Source organism: Pristis pectinata, chromosome 4, assembly GCF_009764475.1.
Source record: "Pristis pectinata isolate sPriPec2 chromosome 4, sPriPec2.1.pri, whole genome shotgun sequence".
NCBI lineage: Eukaryota > Metazoa > Chordata > Chondrichthyes > Rhinopristiformes > Pristidae > Pristis > Pristis pectinata.
In genome coordinates, this window is record NC_067408.1 from 1,166,267 (window position 1) to 1,184,439 (window position 18,173).

The window sequence follows — 18,173 nt, forward strand, 5'->3', positions numbered from 1 at the left end:
CCACATGAGCCTCCCTCACCCCCACCGATCCCCTTCTCTCTCTGGGAGGGGGTCCACACAACCCCTGCTCTCAGACTGATCTTTCTCCCAGTCTCCCTTCTGGACACTGCACCCACCCCGTCTCCCCCTGCACCCACCCCGTCTCCCCCTGCACCCACCCCGTCTCCTCCTGCACCCACCAGAGAGGGAGGCCTGCTGCAGGGCAGTGATACCTGGGACCTCACTGCCAGCGGTGGGAGCTTGCTGTGCATACACTGGCAGCTCATCCCCGCCTCACACTGGGCACCGCCTGGCGGCTCAAGGCTGTGAGCAGACAGGGTAATGTTCCTGTAGCTGCGTCCATGGTGAACACGGACTGACCCACTGAACACGCACTGACCCACTGAACATGCACTGACCCACTGAACACGGGACTGACCCACTGAACACGGACTGACCCACTGAACACGGACTGACCCACTGAACACGCGACTGAGCCACTGAACACGCACTGACCCACTGAACACAGGACTGACCCACTGAACACGGACTGACCCACTGAACACGGGACTGACCCACTGAACACGCACTGACCCACTGAACACAGGACTGACCCACTGAACACGGACTGAGCCACTGAACACAGGACTGACCCACTGAACACAGGACTGACCCACTGAACACGCACTGACCGACTGAACACGGACTGACCCACTGAACACGGGACTGACCCACTGAACACGGGACTGACCCGGTGAACACGGGACTGACCTGGTGAACACGGGAATGACCCGGTGAACATGGGAATGACCCACTGAACACAGACTGACCCGGTGAACACAGACTGACCCACTGAACACAGGACTGACCCACTGAACACAGGACTGACCCACTGAACACAGGATTGACCCGACGAGCACACACTGACCCAGAGAGCAGACTGACCCGGTGCACACGGGACTGACCCGGAGAGCAGACTGACTCAGTGAACACGCACTGACCCAGAGAACACGGACCTGACCCAGAGAATACAGACTGACCCAGTGAACACAGACCTGACCCGGAGAACACAGACCTGACCTGGAGAATGTGGACAGACCCGGTGAACACGCACTGATCCAGTGAGCATGCACTGACCTAGAGAACATGGACTGACCTGGAAGGGATACTTGTAGCTGCAGGGGAGGCTCATGTCGGTCAGCACGATCTCCACACACTTGATTTTGGAGACATCGATGAATCCCTTCATCACCTGCTTCTTCTGTGGGAAACACGGGACACAAACGTCAGCAGGTAACCGGCAACAAGATGGGCCGCGCCCTCACCACAGAACCGGTCCAGGCACCACCGTGGGGGGGTGGTACTGAGGGTAGGGGGGGGACAGTACTGAGGGAGGGTCACACTATGGGTGGGGCAGTACTGAGGGAGGGTCACACTGTGGGAGGGGCGGTACTGAGGGAGGGTCACACTGTGGGGGGGCTGTACTGAGGGAGGGTCACACTGTGGGAGGGGCTGTACTGGGGAAGGGTCGCACTGTGGGAGGGCTGTACTGGGGAAGGGTCGCACTGTGGGAGGGCTGTACTGGGGAAGGGTCGCACTGTGGGAGGGCTGTACTGGGGAAGGGTCGCACTGTGGGAGGGGCTGTACTGAGGGAGGGTCGCACTGTGGGAGAGCTGTACTGAGGGAGGGTCGCACTGTGGGAGGGGGGCTGTACTGGGGAAGGGTCGCACTGTGGGAGGGCTGTACTGGGGAAGGGTCGCACTGTGGGAGGGGTGTACTGAGGGAGGGTCGCACTGTGGGAGAGCTGTACTGAGGGAGGGTCGCACTGTGGGAGGGGGGCTGTACTGAGGGAGGGTCGCACTGTGGGAGGGCTGTACTGGGGAAGGGTCACACTGTGGGAGGGCTGTACTGAGGGAGGGTCGCACTGTGGGAGGGGGGCTGTACTGAGGGAGGGTCGCACTGTGGGAGGGGGGCTGTACTGGGGAAGGGTTGCACTGTGGGAGGGCTGTACTGAGGGAGGGTCGCACTGTGGGAGGGGGGCTGTACTGGGGAAGGGTCGCACTGTGGGAGGGCTGTACTGGGGAAGGGTCGCACTGTGGGAGGGGGGCTGTACTGAGGGAGGGTCGCACTGTGGGAGGGCTGTACTGGGGAAGGGTCGCACTGTGGGAGGGCTGTACTGGGGAAGGGTCGCACTGTGGGAGGGCTGTACTGAGGGAGGGTCGCACTGTGGGAGGGGGGCTGTACTGAGGGAGGGTCGCACTGTGGGAGGGGGGCTGTACTGGGGAAGGGTCGCACTGTGGGAGGGCTGTACTGAGGGAGGGTCGCACTATGGGAGGGGTGTGGGATAATTCGCAGCGTTTAAGTCTCTGGTGAGGATACTGTTGTCAGTTTTGTGAAGTAAACTTTAAAAGGTGGTGTGAAGAATGAACCCGGAACTCTCCAGGGCCCATTTCATCACTCAGTACTCACAGCTGCTGTTTGCCCTTCCTTCCCCTTTCCCCCACCCCACCCCACCCCACCCCCGCAGAGGTTTATCAATCTCAGGAATCAATGATTCATGGTGCCTGCGTCAGGTGCTGCTGTGTGGGCAGGTTCCACATCCTCTGTGTGAAGAACCATTTCTGCTCTCGCCAGTGTGGGGCTGGACTCTGAGCAATGCAGAGCGTTGGTTGGGTCATGGTCTCAGGGCACTGAGGATCAGCAACACTGGGCGTTCTGGGAACGCTGAGTGTGTGCACGGCAACTGAGGGTGTTCAGCTCAAACTACTGGATGTGCCGGACTCTGGAAAGGGAGTGCAGATGGGACTCCATATGGAGATGCCACTTACAGATACAGGGATGTTTGGCTCAGCATATCGTGCCAATGTGCAGCACGGAACAAACCCCGAGACAGTCACGGTCACCTGGTCTCCTTCAAGGCCAAGTCACGTGGATAAGAGGCGTGGGAAAAGAGGGACCTTCCCAGGGATGTGACGGGAGCAGTGGGGAGCTGAGAGAAGGTTATAAGATTGTGAGAGGCACAGATAGCGTAGACAGCCGGTAGCTTTCTCCCAGGGTCAAAATGTCTAATACCAGAGGACGTGCATTTAAGGTGAGAGGGGGAAATTCAAAGGACATGTGCGGGGCAGGTCTTTGTTTTACACAGAGAGCGGTGGGTGCCTGGAATGTGCTGCCAGGGGTGGGGGTGGAGGCAGGTATGATAGGGTGTTCAAGAGGTTCTTAGATAGAACATGGATGTGCAGGAAATGGAGGGATCTGCACATTGTGTAGGGATTAGTTTAGTTGAGCATTTGATTAGTGATTTACTTAGTTGGGCACAACATGGTGGGCCAAAGGGCCTGTTCCTGTGTTGTACTGTTCCATGTCCCATGCCCCACGTTCCATGGGGGCCAGCTGGCCTCAGGACGGGGCACGTTACAGGAGATGCCGTCTCTGAGGCGATACCAATGCACATTGGTCCCGTTTGACCCCATTGCAAGGGGGGGGGGGGCGGGGTAAGGGTATGGGACAGTCCTGCTGGGGAACCAGTCGGATAATGTGCAGGTGGGAAAGGAACTTGAATAGCTTGTGTGGTGAGCGGCCAAAGCAGTGAGGAGCACCGTACACAACACGCACTCAGTGTGGGTCTGCCGTGGACCTCAAGTGCCATACATGTTCTGCTGAGGTGCAATTTTGCACTGGTGGTCACACACGGAGGGGCAGGGAGGGACCTGGGGTTACTGATGGGACACGGAGCGGAGGAACCTGGGGTTACTGATGGGACACGGAGCAGAAGGACCTGGGGTTACTGGTGGGACACGGAGCGGAGGAACCTGGGGTTACTGATGGGACACGGAGCGGAGGAACCTGGGGTTACTGGTGGGACACGGAGCGGAGGAACCTGGGGTTACTGGTGGGACACGGAGCGGAGGAACCTGGGGTTACTGGTGGGACACGGAGCGGAGGAACCTGGGGTTACTGGTGGGACACGGAGCGGAGGAACCTGGGGTTACTGGTGGGACACGGAGCGGAGGAACCTGGGGTTACTGGTGGGACACGGAGCGGAGGAACCTGGGGTTACTGGTGGGACACGGAGCGGAGGAACCTGGGGTTACTGGTGGGACACGGAGCGGAGGAACCTGGGGTTACTGGTGGGACAAATGTGTCCAGTTGCCTGTTGTAACGATCGCCCAGGAGTGAGCACCATGTTCCTGGACACGGACTGAATGGATTCACTCGGACCCGAGGACACCCCAGGTCGAGGAGATACAGAAGTGTCAGAGTGCACAGACCCTGCCCAGACAGAATGCTGGTCAATGGGCTGGGGAGACACCAGTATGACCCCAGCAGGACGAGTCCGCTGCAACCCCAGTGCAGCAGGTAAAAGACTGCGGAGCCAACACCACGACAGTGTACACCAGGATGAGGACACACCTCTCCCCAGGAGTACTTCCCAGGGGGCAAACTGTGCCCACTGATTCTCCCATCTCTCCAGTCAGGAATGTGAAGCTGGGACTAAGCTCTTCTGTGAGGCGAGGACGATAGTGAGGGTGTTGTCCCAGTGCTGACAGTGCGATGGTGGGGCCAGCCAGTGAGGTGAGTGATGGGCAGGGAGATAGCAGGGCAGCTGGTGTGGATGACACAGCCCCCGTACGAGTGCCAGGAGGGCCATGGAACAGGTCAGGGCGAGGTGCTGTGGGGAGGATCGATCAGTGACTTTGCACCTTCATAGCTACAGAACTGTTCACAACCTGAGGGCTGGGCGAAGTCCGGGACCAGGTTCAAGGAGCAGGAGAGAGCTGCTTCATTCTGGTCTCAGGACAGCATGGGCCCACAGACAAGGCAAGGACCTCCGCAGGGGCTGTGGTAGTGACTCAGTCTGGCACAGACTGCACAAGTTCTCCTGGAGTCAGACAGCCCAGAACCAGGCCCTTTGGCCCACTGCAGCCATACTGACCCATCCATACCAATCCCGTTACCAGTATTTGGTTGGCAGCTGGCAAAGCTTTGGCAACTCAAGTGCTCTGGGGGTGCGCTCTGTTTGTGTAACTCTGCTGACTGCCTGGATCAAGGGGAGACCGAGCTGGAGGATCCCCAGAGGACCACGCTCCAGCGTGGAGTCAGTTCAAAAGCTCCGGAGATCTTATGAGGGATGTCACAGTCGGTTCATATTTACTTATGTGACAAACAATCTGCTGGAGGAACTCAGCGGGTCGAACAGCATCTGTGGGGGAGAGGAACTGTCCATGTTTGGGGTTAAAACCCTGCATCAAGACCCCTGCATTCAGTCCTGATGCCGGGTCTCAACCCCAAACGTGGGTGGTTCCTCTCCCCCCACGGATGCTGCTCGACCCGCTGAGTTCCCCAGCATTTTGTGTGTTGCTCCAGATTCCAGCCTCTGGTGTCTTCACGTTTACTGATGTCAGCCCAATGCAGCGAGATCAACGGGGAACAGTGACAGCAGGGCTGAGTGTTGGAAGTGGTATAGAGAAGGAAGGTCAGGGAGATGGCCATCATTTGGAAGGTTCTGTCAGGAAGGTGAGGTCCTGGTGTGTACCAGAGGCAGGGTGGGAGTCGGCTGTTGTCAGGGCAGAGGTGGAGACCCTTCAGAAGCAGAGTCGAAGTTGTAGCAGTTGAACTCACAGCTTCAAGGTCACTACTGCTGACACTGGACTAATTCCAGTTACCTCAACAACACTGGCGGGGGGGTGGGGGGACCCTGACCTCTGAATTACTGGAGCAGTAACAACGGCTCAGAGGACATTCTGGCTGCTTTTGTGCCGAACGGCTTTGGTTCAGTGGCCGATTGTTCCACACACATGAAGCAGGCAGGTGCAGCACATGCCACTTCACAGCTCCACGCAACAAGGTGTCGCTAGCTCTCTCAATATCGCACTTCCTGTTGGGTTATTTGAAAGAGATAACTCAAGATCGTGTACAACACCTCATCACGTTCCAAATCAATTCACAAGATTATCTTTCAACAATCATGAGTAACCATGTGGGTAAATATAACTAACAATTCTCACACAGATACTCCCACAGACAAATGGGGAACATAGAGACCAAAGAACGGCACAGGAACGGGCCCTTCAGCCCACCATGTCTGTGCTGACCATCATGCCAAATTAAACTAAACCTACCTGCTTGCGCGTGATCCATGTCCCTCCATCCCCAGCCTGTTCTTGTCTCTGTCTAAATGCCTCTCAAACGTCTCTATCGTATCTGCCTCCACCACCTCCCCCGGCAGCCCGTTCCAGGCACCCACCACTCTCTGTGTAAAAAAACTTGCCTCATAAATCTCCTTTAAACTTTCCCCTCTCACCTCTAGTATTTGACATTTCCACCCTGGGGAAAACATTCTATCTACCTGATGTCTGCCTCTCATAATCTTATAAACTTCCATCAGGTCTCCCCTCAGCCTCTGACGCTCCAGAGAAAACAACCCAAGTTTGTCCAACCCAAGTTTGTCTAATACCCTCTAATCCAGGCAGCATCCTGGTGAACCTCTTCTGCACCCTCCCCACATCCCTCCTGTAACAGGGCGACCAGAACTGCACACAATGCTCCAAGTGCAACCTAACCAAAGTTTTATAGAGCTGAAACATGACTTCCTGACACATACTCAACACCCTGACTGGTGAAGGCAAACATGCCATACACCTTCTGTACCACCCTGTCTACTTGTGTTGCCACTTTCAGGGACCTATGGACTTGCACCCCAAGATCCCTCTGTACATCAATGCTCCTGATCTCGCTGCCTCGGTAAAGCAGCCAACAGAATCAAAGACCCCACCCACCCCGGACATTCTCTCTTCTCCCCCCTCCCATCAGGCAGAAGATACAAAAGCCTGAAAGCACGTCCCACTAGGCTCAAGGACAGCTTCTGTCCTGCTGTTATAAGACTATTGAATGGCTCCCTAGTATGATAACACAGACCCTTGACCTCACAATCTACCTCGTTATGACCTTGCACCTTATTGTCTGCCTGCACTGCACTTTCTCTGTAACTGTAACACTTTACTCTGCACTGTGTAATGAGTTGACCTGTGCGATCAGTATGCAAGACAAGTTTTTCACTGGACCTCGGTACAAGTGACAATTCCAATGGACCTGCCATTCATTGTACACTTTCTGCTAATGTTTGACCTCCCAAAGGACAACATCTCACACTTGCCCCACTTAAACTCCATCAGCCACTCCTCTCCCCATTTTTGCAGCTGGTCTGTTTCCTTTGACGACCTTCCTCACTGTCCACAACTTCACCGATCTCTGTGTCATCTGCAAACTTACATCAGCTCACCTACAATTCATCCATGTTATTTATTGATATCACAAGCAACAGAGTCCCAGCACTGAACCCTGTGGAACACCACTGGTCACAGACCTCCAGCCAGAATAACACCCTCCACCACTCCCGTGTCTTCAATGGGCAGTACAGTTCTCTCTGCACTGTGTGCGCACTACCCTCCAGGCAGCCTCTCTATCATTCTGCCAATCTCAGAGTATCGCCCCTCCTAGTACCGCCCCGCCCACAGTACCGCCCCGCCCACAGTGTGACCCTCCCTCAGCACCGCCCTGCCCACAGTGACCCTCCCCTCAGTACCGCCCCACCCACAGTGTGACCCTCCCTCAGTACCGCCCCGCCCACTGTGTGACCCTCCCTCAGTACCGCCGCACCCACAGTGACCCTCCCTCAGCACCGCCCCGCCCACAGTGTGACCCTGCACCCCCCCTCCCCCCCCCCCAGTCTGATTTCACTGGTGGTTGAAGGGTGATCAGGGGATTGGAGTGTCACCAGAGACACGGAGGGGATGAGACGGCAAGGTTCTAGACTTCCGTTATGGTGAGAGGTTGAGCAGTTTGGGAGCGTAGGTGATCTTACGGAGGTGTATAAAATCATGAGGGGCAGAGAGAGGGTGAATACACACAGACTTTTTCCCAGGGTTGGGAATCAAGAACTAGAGGGCATAGGTTTAGGGTGAGAGGGGAGAGATTTAATAGGAGCCCAAGGGGCAACCTTTGCACCCAGAGAGTGGCCCGTACATGGGACAAGCTGCCAGAGGAAGTGGGTGAGGCAGGTACATTAACAACACTTAAAAGCTACTTGGACCAGTCCATGGATCGGAAAGGTTCAGAGGGATATGAGCCAAACGCGGGCAAGTGGGACTGGCTTAGATGGACACCTTGGTCGGCATGGACAAGTTGGGCTGAAGGGCCTGTCTCTGTGTGGTGTGACTATAACTGGGGGTTAACATTCAACACGTCCATGGTCAGGGAGAAACAGAAACTTCGTTTCAGTGGATTGGGACAAACATCTAAAGCGGTGGAGTGTGGGGCATCTGAGAGCGACAGAGAGGGAGCCAGGCTGAGCCCTGGTGTCGGCTGTCTGACCCTGCGCTGTAGTGTCCGTCACTCCACGGTCACTCAGGCTGACCCTGGGCTGTAGTGTCCGTCACTCCACGGTCACTCAGGCTGACCCTGGGCTGTAGTGTCCGTCACTCCACGGTCACTTAGGCTGACCCTGGGCTGTAGTGGCTGTCACTCTACGGTCACTCTCCCTTCATGGCTCTGAGCCCAGTGAGTGGTTTGAGCCATTGCTGCTGAATTGAGAGCAGGGACGAGGCTGATTTGTGTCCGTGGCAGCTCCATGCAGCTTCTCCCACACCCTGCCCTCCTCTCGCAGCCCTGGGAAAACTCGGAGATATGTGTCCAGCTCTGTTTTGGTGTTACTGTTTAACTTGCCTCCTTTATTTCCACCTGTAGTGCAGTCCAGACCCAACCACTTGCTGGGGAAGAAAGTTTTCCTCCCTTACTTCTGGTTCTTTGGTTCATCACTTCCATCTCATGTCCCCTGGTCATTGACCCCTCCTCCAATAACAACAGGTCCTCTCTAACTACCCTTTCAGATCCCCCGGAACCTCCGCTGTTCCCACGGGAACAGTGCCGGATTTTCCAGTCCATCCACAGAGCTAACCATCAACACTAGGAGCTGCCCTCCTCTCCCTCCCCACCAACCAATACTGGTCTCTTACCCAGCTCCACTTTCCTGTAATAACTCCCCACCCCTTCATATCCAAACACCTGGTAACATCTGTGTGGAGAAACATCCCTGCATTTGTCTGTGCTTTCTTGAGAACCTCTCATTGCTCTCACCCTGGAAAGTGCAGGACCAATCTGCTTAACCTCTCCTCCCCAGCACCCCAGTAACCCCTCCCTTCGTCTTCCTCCCTCAATGGCAACCACGCTGTCCTTGGGCACCGCACCGGCATGCAGTGTTCCAGACCTGGTCTCACCCAGGTCCGATAGAATCGGAGTAGAGTGTCCAATGAGAACAGCCCTAGCTCCTTTAGTCTCTCCTCATAATCCATACTCTCTAATCCAGGCAGCATCCTGGTAAATCTCCTCTGCAGCCTTTCCAACGCCTCCACATTCTTCCTATAACGAGGTGACCAGAACTGGACATAGTTATTGTTTTTACCTGTACTACCTCAGTGCACTCTGTACTAACTCAATGTAACTGCACTGTGTAATGAATTGACCTGTACGATCGGTGTGCAAGACAAGTTTTTCACTGGACCTCGGTACAAGTGACAATAATAAACCAATACCAATACAGGAAAGGTTTACCAGAGAGATGTGGTGGGAAAGGCTGGAGATTGTTCTCCTGGGAGAGGTGCTCAGAGGGGTCCAGGGAGAAGAGATGGCCAGAAACTGTGTGCCATTGATGGAAGGGTTGAGAGCCACTGGATACGGATTAACCTCACTGACCAAAGGATGGGGCACGAGGAAAAGCTTTTGTTAAGTTGCTGGAAGTGACAGCCCGGCAAGGAGCTGGAGGCAGATTCAATCGGAGGTTGAAGGAGAGGTGAACCAATGTGTGAAGGGGAAGCATTGCTGCGGGGAAGGGAGGAAGAGGCAGAACTGGCTGCATTGGTCTTTCGGACAGTTAGCAGTGACGTAAACCTCAGATCTGAAGGAACAGGAGCAGGAGTGACTCTGTGCCTACCATTCCCCATCCACAGGCAGAGAAATCCAGAATGTTCCATTACTCCATCTACACTTCCCGCTACCTCGGTAAAGCAGCCAGCATAATCAAAGACCCCTCCCACCCAGGTCATTCTCTCTTCTCCCCCCTCCTATCGGGCAGAAGATACAAAAGCCTGAAAGCATGTACCACCAGGCTCAAGGACAGCTTCTATCCCGCGGTTGTAAGACTATTGAACGGCCCCCAGTACGATAAAATGGACTCTTGACCTTACAATCTACCTCGTTATGACCTTGCACCTTATTGTCTGCCTGCACTGCACTTTCTCTGTCACTGTAACACTTTATTCTGCATTCTGTATTGTTTTCGTTTGTACTACCTCAATGCACTGTGTAATGAAATGATCTGTATGGATGGCATGTAAAACAAAGTTTTTCACTGTACCTTGGTACGTGACAATAATAAACCAATTCCAATTCCAATTCTTGCCCGTGCCCGGTTCTCCTGAACTTTGGCCGTTTCAGTGTGGCTCTGGAGCTTGGTAACAGCCCACTGACAATACAACCCCAGATATCCCTCCCAACACTTCACAACATCCTTGCATGATGCTCTGTGCCTGTGATGCTGCTGCAAGTAAGTTTTTCATTGCACCTGTGCACACAAGGACTTATGCAGATGACAATAAACTCGACTTTCAACCGATAATCTAGACGTTCCACCGTCACTGACACCTGCCTTTTAGTTTCAGACTGATGAATGAACTGAAATGTAATTGGCTGGCTGCCTCAGTGTTCTGTCTCTTGCCCTCAGGATCAGGGTGTGGGTAGCAAACACCGTAACCCGAACATTATCAGTCCTGGAGACTGGGGGTCAACTGAGATCGGCCGAGAGGGTTGTTGGAGCTGAGCTGGGTAAGAGGAGCAGAGGTACACATCAGCCACCATCCTAAATGGCCTTTCCTCCATCCACGTTCTCAACTTTCTGCACTTCCCCTCCTTCCAGAACCCAGCACGCTGAGAGCAGAGCATCGGATCCTTGCCTGCTTGAACCCTGATCCAGAACCCAGCACACTGAGAGCAAAGCGTCGATCCTCGCCTGCTCTAACCAGCTTCCTCCAGACTTCAGAAAAGAGCTTGACTCAGCAGGACCGTCCCAGCCTGCTGCTCCAACCAATACCACAGCCAACCCCACGTCTCAGTCCTGACGCAGGCTCTCAACCCGAGACGTCGACCATCCCTCTGCCTCCACACATGAACATGGAACAGTACAGCACAGTACAGGCCCTTCAGCCCACCATGTTGTGCCGACCCATATAAACCTACTCCATGATCAATCTAACCCTTCCCTCCTACACAGCCCATAACCCTCCATTTTCCTTACATCCGTGAGCCTATCTAAGAGTCTCTTAAATGTCCCTATTGTATCAGCCTCTACCACCACCCCCGGCAGTGTGTTCCAGGCACCGACCACTCTCTGTGTAAAAACCTACCTCTGACATCTCCCCTAAACTTTTCTCCTCTGACCTTAAACAGATGTCCTCTGGTATTGACCATTGCCGCCCCGGGGAAAAGGTGCTGGCTGCCCACTCTATCTATGCCCCTCATAACTTATACACCTCTATCAAGTCACCTCTCATCCTGCATCGCTCCAAAGAGAAAAACCCTAGCTCGCTCAACCTTTCCACATAAGACATGGTCTCCAATCCAGGTAGATCTCCTCTGTACCCTCTCTAAAGCTTCTACATCCTTCCTATAATGAGGCAACCAGTACTGAACACAGTACTCCAACTGTGGTCTAACCAGAGTTCTATAGAGCTGCAACATCACCTCGTGGCTCTTGAACTCAGTACCCCGACTAATGAAGGCCAGCACACTATACACCTTCTCAACCACCCTATACAGATGCTGCCTGACCCACTGAGTTCCTCCAGCAGTTTGGGTTTCCCTCCAGATTCCAGCATCTGCAGTCTCCTTCTCAATGATTTCTTGTCCAGTCTCCACATCCCTTGATTCCCCTATTGTCGATTGATTGCAGCTTTGAATATACTCAGCACCTGACCCTCCACAGCTTCCTGGTGGTACAGATCTCCCCCCACCCCAGCTCACCTTATGCCTATCCTGACCCTCCCACCTGCCCCACACTCCCACTCTAACACACTTGCTCCTCACTCTCAATATTCTTTTCCTCCATTAACTCGGAGGTTTCAGATGAAATGAGGTAAGCTCACACATAAGGTAGTTGTGACTTCCTTTCCACGCCTGATGCTGGGCTAGGTTTCTCAGCTTGAAGGAACTGGAGTGAGGTTTTGAGAGATACCTTCAGCTGGCGAGGGCCACATCCCCCACCACAGAGTCAGGCAGCTGCGTCTTTATTGAAAGACACAAACCAACCCTAAGATTATAAAATCTGTGTTGGCCCCAGTGCCCTTGATGCAAGGGCATCAAATTCACAACTACCTCACAAGTCACCACCTACCACAACTGCTCTTCAACAACCACAGCCTGACTTAATCACAGGGCCTCACCACAGAGAAAAATCATCCCTATGTATACACACGCACTCACACAAAACACTTTCTTTCACACACACACTCACGTACACACTCTCTCTCACACACACTCACGTACACACTGTCTCTCACACACACTCACGTACACACTCACACACACTCTCATACATGCACACTCATGTACTGTCACACATGCACACAGACACACTCTCACACACTCCCTCACACGTGCACACTCTCACATACACACAGGCACTCTCTCATGTACACTCTCTCACATATGTACACACACACTCTCTCACACACACACTCTCACACACACATACTCTCTCTCTATCCCACACACACACACCAGTTTCCTGATGACCTGAAACCCTTCACAGGGTTTTTCAGACTATTAAGATAGTCTTTTAAGAATGAAAGTGATACCAAGAGGTTTAAGGAGGGAATTCCAGAGATCAGAGCCCAGGTAGCAAAGATTTGTGTGGCAAGTAGAGTATAATGTGGAAGAGTGTAAGGCATGCATGTATTTGGTAGAAAAATAGAAAGCAGAATATCTTTTAAATGAGAGATTTAAAGTTGTTGCTGTTTATGGGGACCGGGGTGTCCTTGAGCACAAATCACTGAAAGGTGATGTTTGCCTTTATTGCAAGAGTATCTGAGGACAAGGGTATAACGGTTTCACTGCAAGTGATAAGGAGTCCTGGCATGGACTCACCTGGAATAATGTGCACAGCTCTGGTCTCCCGATCTAAGAATGGATATACTCACAATAAGGGAAACAAAACTCACAATTAGGTGAGGTTTAAAGGTCGGCACAACATTGTGGGCCAAAGGGCCTGTATTGTGCTGTACTGTTCTATGATTCTATGAAACAAAGGTTCACCAGTTTGACCCCTGGATAGGGAGGTTGACATAGGAGTGATCACACAGACTGGGCCTGAACTCTGCAGCAACACACCAGATGCTGGAGGAACTCAGTGGGTCAGGCAGCCTCTGTGAAGGGAAGTGGACAGTCGACGTTTCGGGTCGAGACCCTTCACCTGGACACCCTTGTTGTCCATTTCCCCCCACAGATGCTGCCTGACCCGCTGAGTTCCTCCAGCATTTTGTGTGTTGCTCCAGATTCCAGCACCTGGCAGTCTCTGGTGTCTCCACCCTCTGGAGTTTAGAATGAGATGGGATCTCAGTGAAAGATACAAAATTCTTACAGGGTTTGACAGGACATATGAAAGGAGGATGTTTTTCCTGGCTGGGGTCATAGCGAGAGGTACAGCATGGAATCCACTCCAGGTCTTAGAGGTCTGACCCTAAACAATAACTTGCCTGCTGGCTCCACTTCAAGAACGAAGAGTCGCCGCCGCGTATCTCGGAAGCGTGGCAAGAGGGCTGGGCTGCAGGAGAGGCTGAAACAACATGGATACAAGACCCCCCTCCGCAGCATACTACTAGCTAACGTCCAGTCCATTGAGAACAAAGTTGATGAACTAAGGGCAAGACTGACCTACCAAAGAGAACTGAGGGACTGTTGTGTACTATCCCTCATTGAAAAGTGGCTCACACCTGCCTCACCTGACTCTGCTATTCAACCTGACGGCTTCTCGATTCATCGAGTGGACCGTACAGCGTCCTCAGGCAAAGTTAAAGGTGGAGGGGTCTGCTTCTTAATCAATAACTTGTGGTGCTCGGATGTGACGGTCCTGGCGAGCTCCTGCTCACCCAGCCTGGAATATCTAACGGTGAAGTGTCGACCATTCTATCTGCCAAGGAAGTTCACTTCAGCTATCCTGATGGCAGCCTACATCCCACCACAGACGGACATGAAGCCTGCACTCAATGAGCTATACTCCATGGTCAACAACCTTAAGACAGGATACCCTGAGGCCCTCTTCATCATGGCAGGGGACTTCAATCAGGCCAACCTCAAGAGTGTGTTACCAAAATACTATCAGCACATCTCCTGCTCCACCAGGGGCGCCAGCACCCTTGACCACTGCTATACAACCATCAAAGATGCCTTCCGAGCCACCCCTCGTCCTCACTTTGGGAAATCAGACCACCAGGCTGTGCTCCTCCTCCCTGCATACAAACAGAAACTGAAACGGGAGGATCCGGTACGGAGAGTCGTGCAGTGCTGGTCTGAGGAAGCAGATGAGCTCCTGCGTGACTGCTTTGAGGCAGTGGACTGGACCATGTTCAAAGACTCAGCTGCCAGCCTTGATGAGTATGCCACCACCATCACAGACTTTATCAGCAAGTGTGTGGAGGACTGTGTACCAAAGAGGACAATCCGGGTGTTCCCAAACAGGAAACCATGGATGAACCAGGAGATCCACTCCCTACTGAAGTCCAGGACTGCTAGAGCTATCAGGGATGCCAAGGGGCAAGACTGACTCAAAATAGAGTCCCTGACCAGCCGTCACCTATGGCAGGGCTGCATAGTTAACAAAAGCGCATCCTTTCCTGATGAACTTAACACATTCTATGTTCGTTTTGAACAGAAGGGAAGTGGATTGTCACCACCCACCCTGACAGCCTCCAATGCAACTGAACCCGTGGTCACCGTCGAGGACGTAAGACCAGTCTTCCGGAGAGTGAACACAAGGAAAGTATCTGGCCCAGATGGTGTCCCGTGCCGTGTGCTCAGATCTTGTACTGATCAGCTGGCAGAAGTGTTTGCGACATATTTAACCTCTCCCTGCTTCAATCTCAGGTTCCCACCTGTTTTAAGAAGACCACGATCATCCTGGTACCGAAGAAAAGCAAGGTAACATGCCTCAGTGACTACCGACCAGTGGCTCTGACATCCACCATCATGAAATGCTTTGAGAGGTTGGTCATGGCATGCATCAACTCCAGTCTCCCAGACCACCTGGACCCATTGCAATTCACCTATCGCCAAAACAGGTCCACAACGGATGCCATCTCCCTTGTCCTACACTCAGCTCTGGAGCATCTGAACAGTAAAGACACCTACGCTAAACTATTGTTTATTGACTACAGCTGCCTTCAATACAATAATCCCAGGCAAACTTGTCACCAAACTCCGAGACCTAGGACTCAACACCCCCCTCTGTAACTGGATCCTTGACTTTCTAACAAACAGACCGCAATCAGTGAGGATAGGCAGCAATACCTCCGGCACGATTATTCTCAACACTGGTGCCCCACAAGGCTGCGTCCTCAGCCCTCTACTCTACTCCCTATACACTCATGGCTGTGTGGCCAGACTCTGCTCTAACTCCATCTACAAGTTTGTAGATGTTGTTGAAGGGTCGTATTCTGCGTGGAGGTCGGTGACCAGTGGTGTACCTCAGGGATCTGTATTGGGACCTTGCTCTTTGTGATTTTTATAAACAACCTGGATGAGGAAGTGGAGGGGTGGGTTAGTAAGTGTGCGGATGACACAAAGGTTGGAGGTGTTGTGGATATTTTGGAGGGCTGTCAGAGGTTACAGAGGGACATAGATAGGATGGAAAGTTGGGCTGAGAAGTGGCAGATGCAGTTCAACCCAGATAAGTGTGAAGTGTTTCATTTTGGTAGGTCAAATATGATGGCAGAATATAGTCTTAATGGTAGGACTCTTGGCAGCGTGGAAGATCAGAGGGATCTTGGGGTCCGAGTCCATAGCATGTTCAAAGCGGCTGCGCAGGTTGACTCTGTGGTTAAGAAGGCATATGGTGTATTGTCCTTCATCAATCGGGGAATTGAATTTAGGAGCTGAGAGGTATTGTTGCAGCTATATAGATCCCTGGTCAGACCCCACTTGGAGTATTGTGCTCAGTTCTGGTCACTACACTACAGGAAGGATGTGGAAGCCACAGAAAAGGTGCAGAGGAAATCTACAAGGATGCTGCCTGGATTGGGGAGCATGCCTTATGAAAGCAGGTTGAGGGAACTCGGCCTTTTCTCCTTGGAGCGACGGAGGATGAGGGGGGACCTGATAGAGGGGTGTAAGATGATGAGAGGCATTGATCGTGTAGATAGTCAGAGGCTTTTTCCCCAGGGATGAAATGGTTGCCACAAGAAGACATAGGTTTAAGGTGCTGGGGAGTAGATATAGAGGAGATGTCAGGGGTAAGTTTTTTACTCAGAGAGTGGTGAGTGTGAGGAATGGGCTGCCGGCAACGGTGGTGGGGGCAGATATGATAGGGTCTTTCAAGAGACTTCTGGATAGGTACATGGAGCTGAGAAAAATAGAGGGCTATGGGTAAGCCTAGTAATTTCTAAGGTAGGGACATGTTCGGCATAGTTTTGTGGGCTGAAGGGCCTGGATTGTGCTGTAGGTTTTCTATGTTTCTATGATACCACCATTGTAGGCCGTATCTCAAACAGCAATGAGTCGGAGTACAGGAAGGAGATAGAGAGCTTAGTGGAATGGTGTCATGACAACAACCTTTCCCTCAATGTCAACAAAAGAGCTGGTCATTGACTTCAGGAAAGGAGGCAGTGTACATGCACCTGTCTACATCAACGGTGCTGAGGTCGAGAGGGTTGAGAGCTTCAAGTTCCTGGGTGTGAACATCACCAACAACCTGTCCTGGTCAAATCACATAGATGCCACGGCCAAGAAAGCTCACCAGTGCCTCTACTTCCTCAGGAGGCTAAAGAAATTTGGTTTGTCCCCTTTGTCTCTCACCAACTTTTATCGATGCACCATAGAAAGCATCCTATCCAGATGCATCATGGCTTGGTACGGCAACTGCTCTGCCCAGGACCGCAAGAAACTGCAGAGAGTTGAGGACACAGCCCAGCCCATCACAGAAACCAGCCTCCCCTCCATTGACTCTGTCTTTACCTCTCGTTGTCTTGGCAAAGCAGCCAGCATAATCAAAGACCCCACCCACCTGGGTCATTCTCTCTTCTCTCCTCTTCCGTCGGGTAGAAGATACAGGAGTCTGAGGGCACATACCACCAGGCTCAAGGACAGCTTCTACCCCACTGTGATAAGACTATTGAACGGTTCCCTTATACAATAAGATGGACTCTGACCTCACAATCTACCTTGTTGTGACCTTGCACCTTATTGCACTGCACTTTCTCTGTAACTGTGACACTTTACTCTGTACTGTTACTGTTTTTACCTGTACTACATCAATGCACTCTGTACTGACCCAATGTAACTGCACTGTGTAATGAATTGACCTGTATGATCGGTATGCAAGACAAGTTTTTCACTGGACCTCGGTACAAGTGACAATAATAAACCAATACCAAACAGGCCCTTCGGCCCACCGAGTCTGTACCAACCATCAATCACCCATTACACCAATCCTACCCTCATTCCTTGTATTCCCTCTACACTCCCATCAACTCCCCAGATTCTACCAGTCTGAGTGTCCACCATTGGGGAACACAGTCTCAAAATGAGTTAGCAGTTCAGGACAGAGAAGATTTCTTCACCCAGAGGGGGAGAATCTTTGGAACTTTCCACCCAATAGGGCTGTGGAGGTTCAGTTGCTCAATACACTCAGTGACTGACAGATTTTCAGATATGAAAGGAATCGAGCAATACGAGGTTGGTGCAGGAAGATGTCACGGAGGCAAAAGATCAGCTGTGATCTCATTGAATGGCAGAGTGGGCGAGAGGTCAGAGCAGCCCTACGTTCTACATCTCACGTCCACAAGTAGCACCAGGCCAACGTTGTTTACTCTGGGCCATCTCTTCATACGTCCCATTAGGGCATTCAGTTCAAAGGCAACAACGTGGGAAATAAT

At 52.6% G+C, this 18,173-nt stretch overlaps 1 protein-coding gene across 1 annotated transcript in view; it reads right to left on the reverse strand.

The window, feature by feature from the left end:
- LOC127569115 (tyrosine-protein kinase ITK/TSK-like) overlaps positions 1-18,173 on the reverse strand; it is a 58,751-nt gene that overhangs the window by 39,604 nt on the left and 974 nt on the right. The window contains exon 2 of the mRNA XM_052013475.1: positions 1,136-1,240. Coding sequence (XP_051869435.1) covers positions 1,136-1,240 — 105 coding nt within the window. The remainder of the gene's footprint in view (positions 1-1,135; positions 1,241-18,173) is intronic.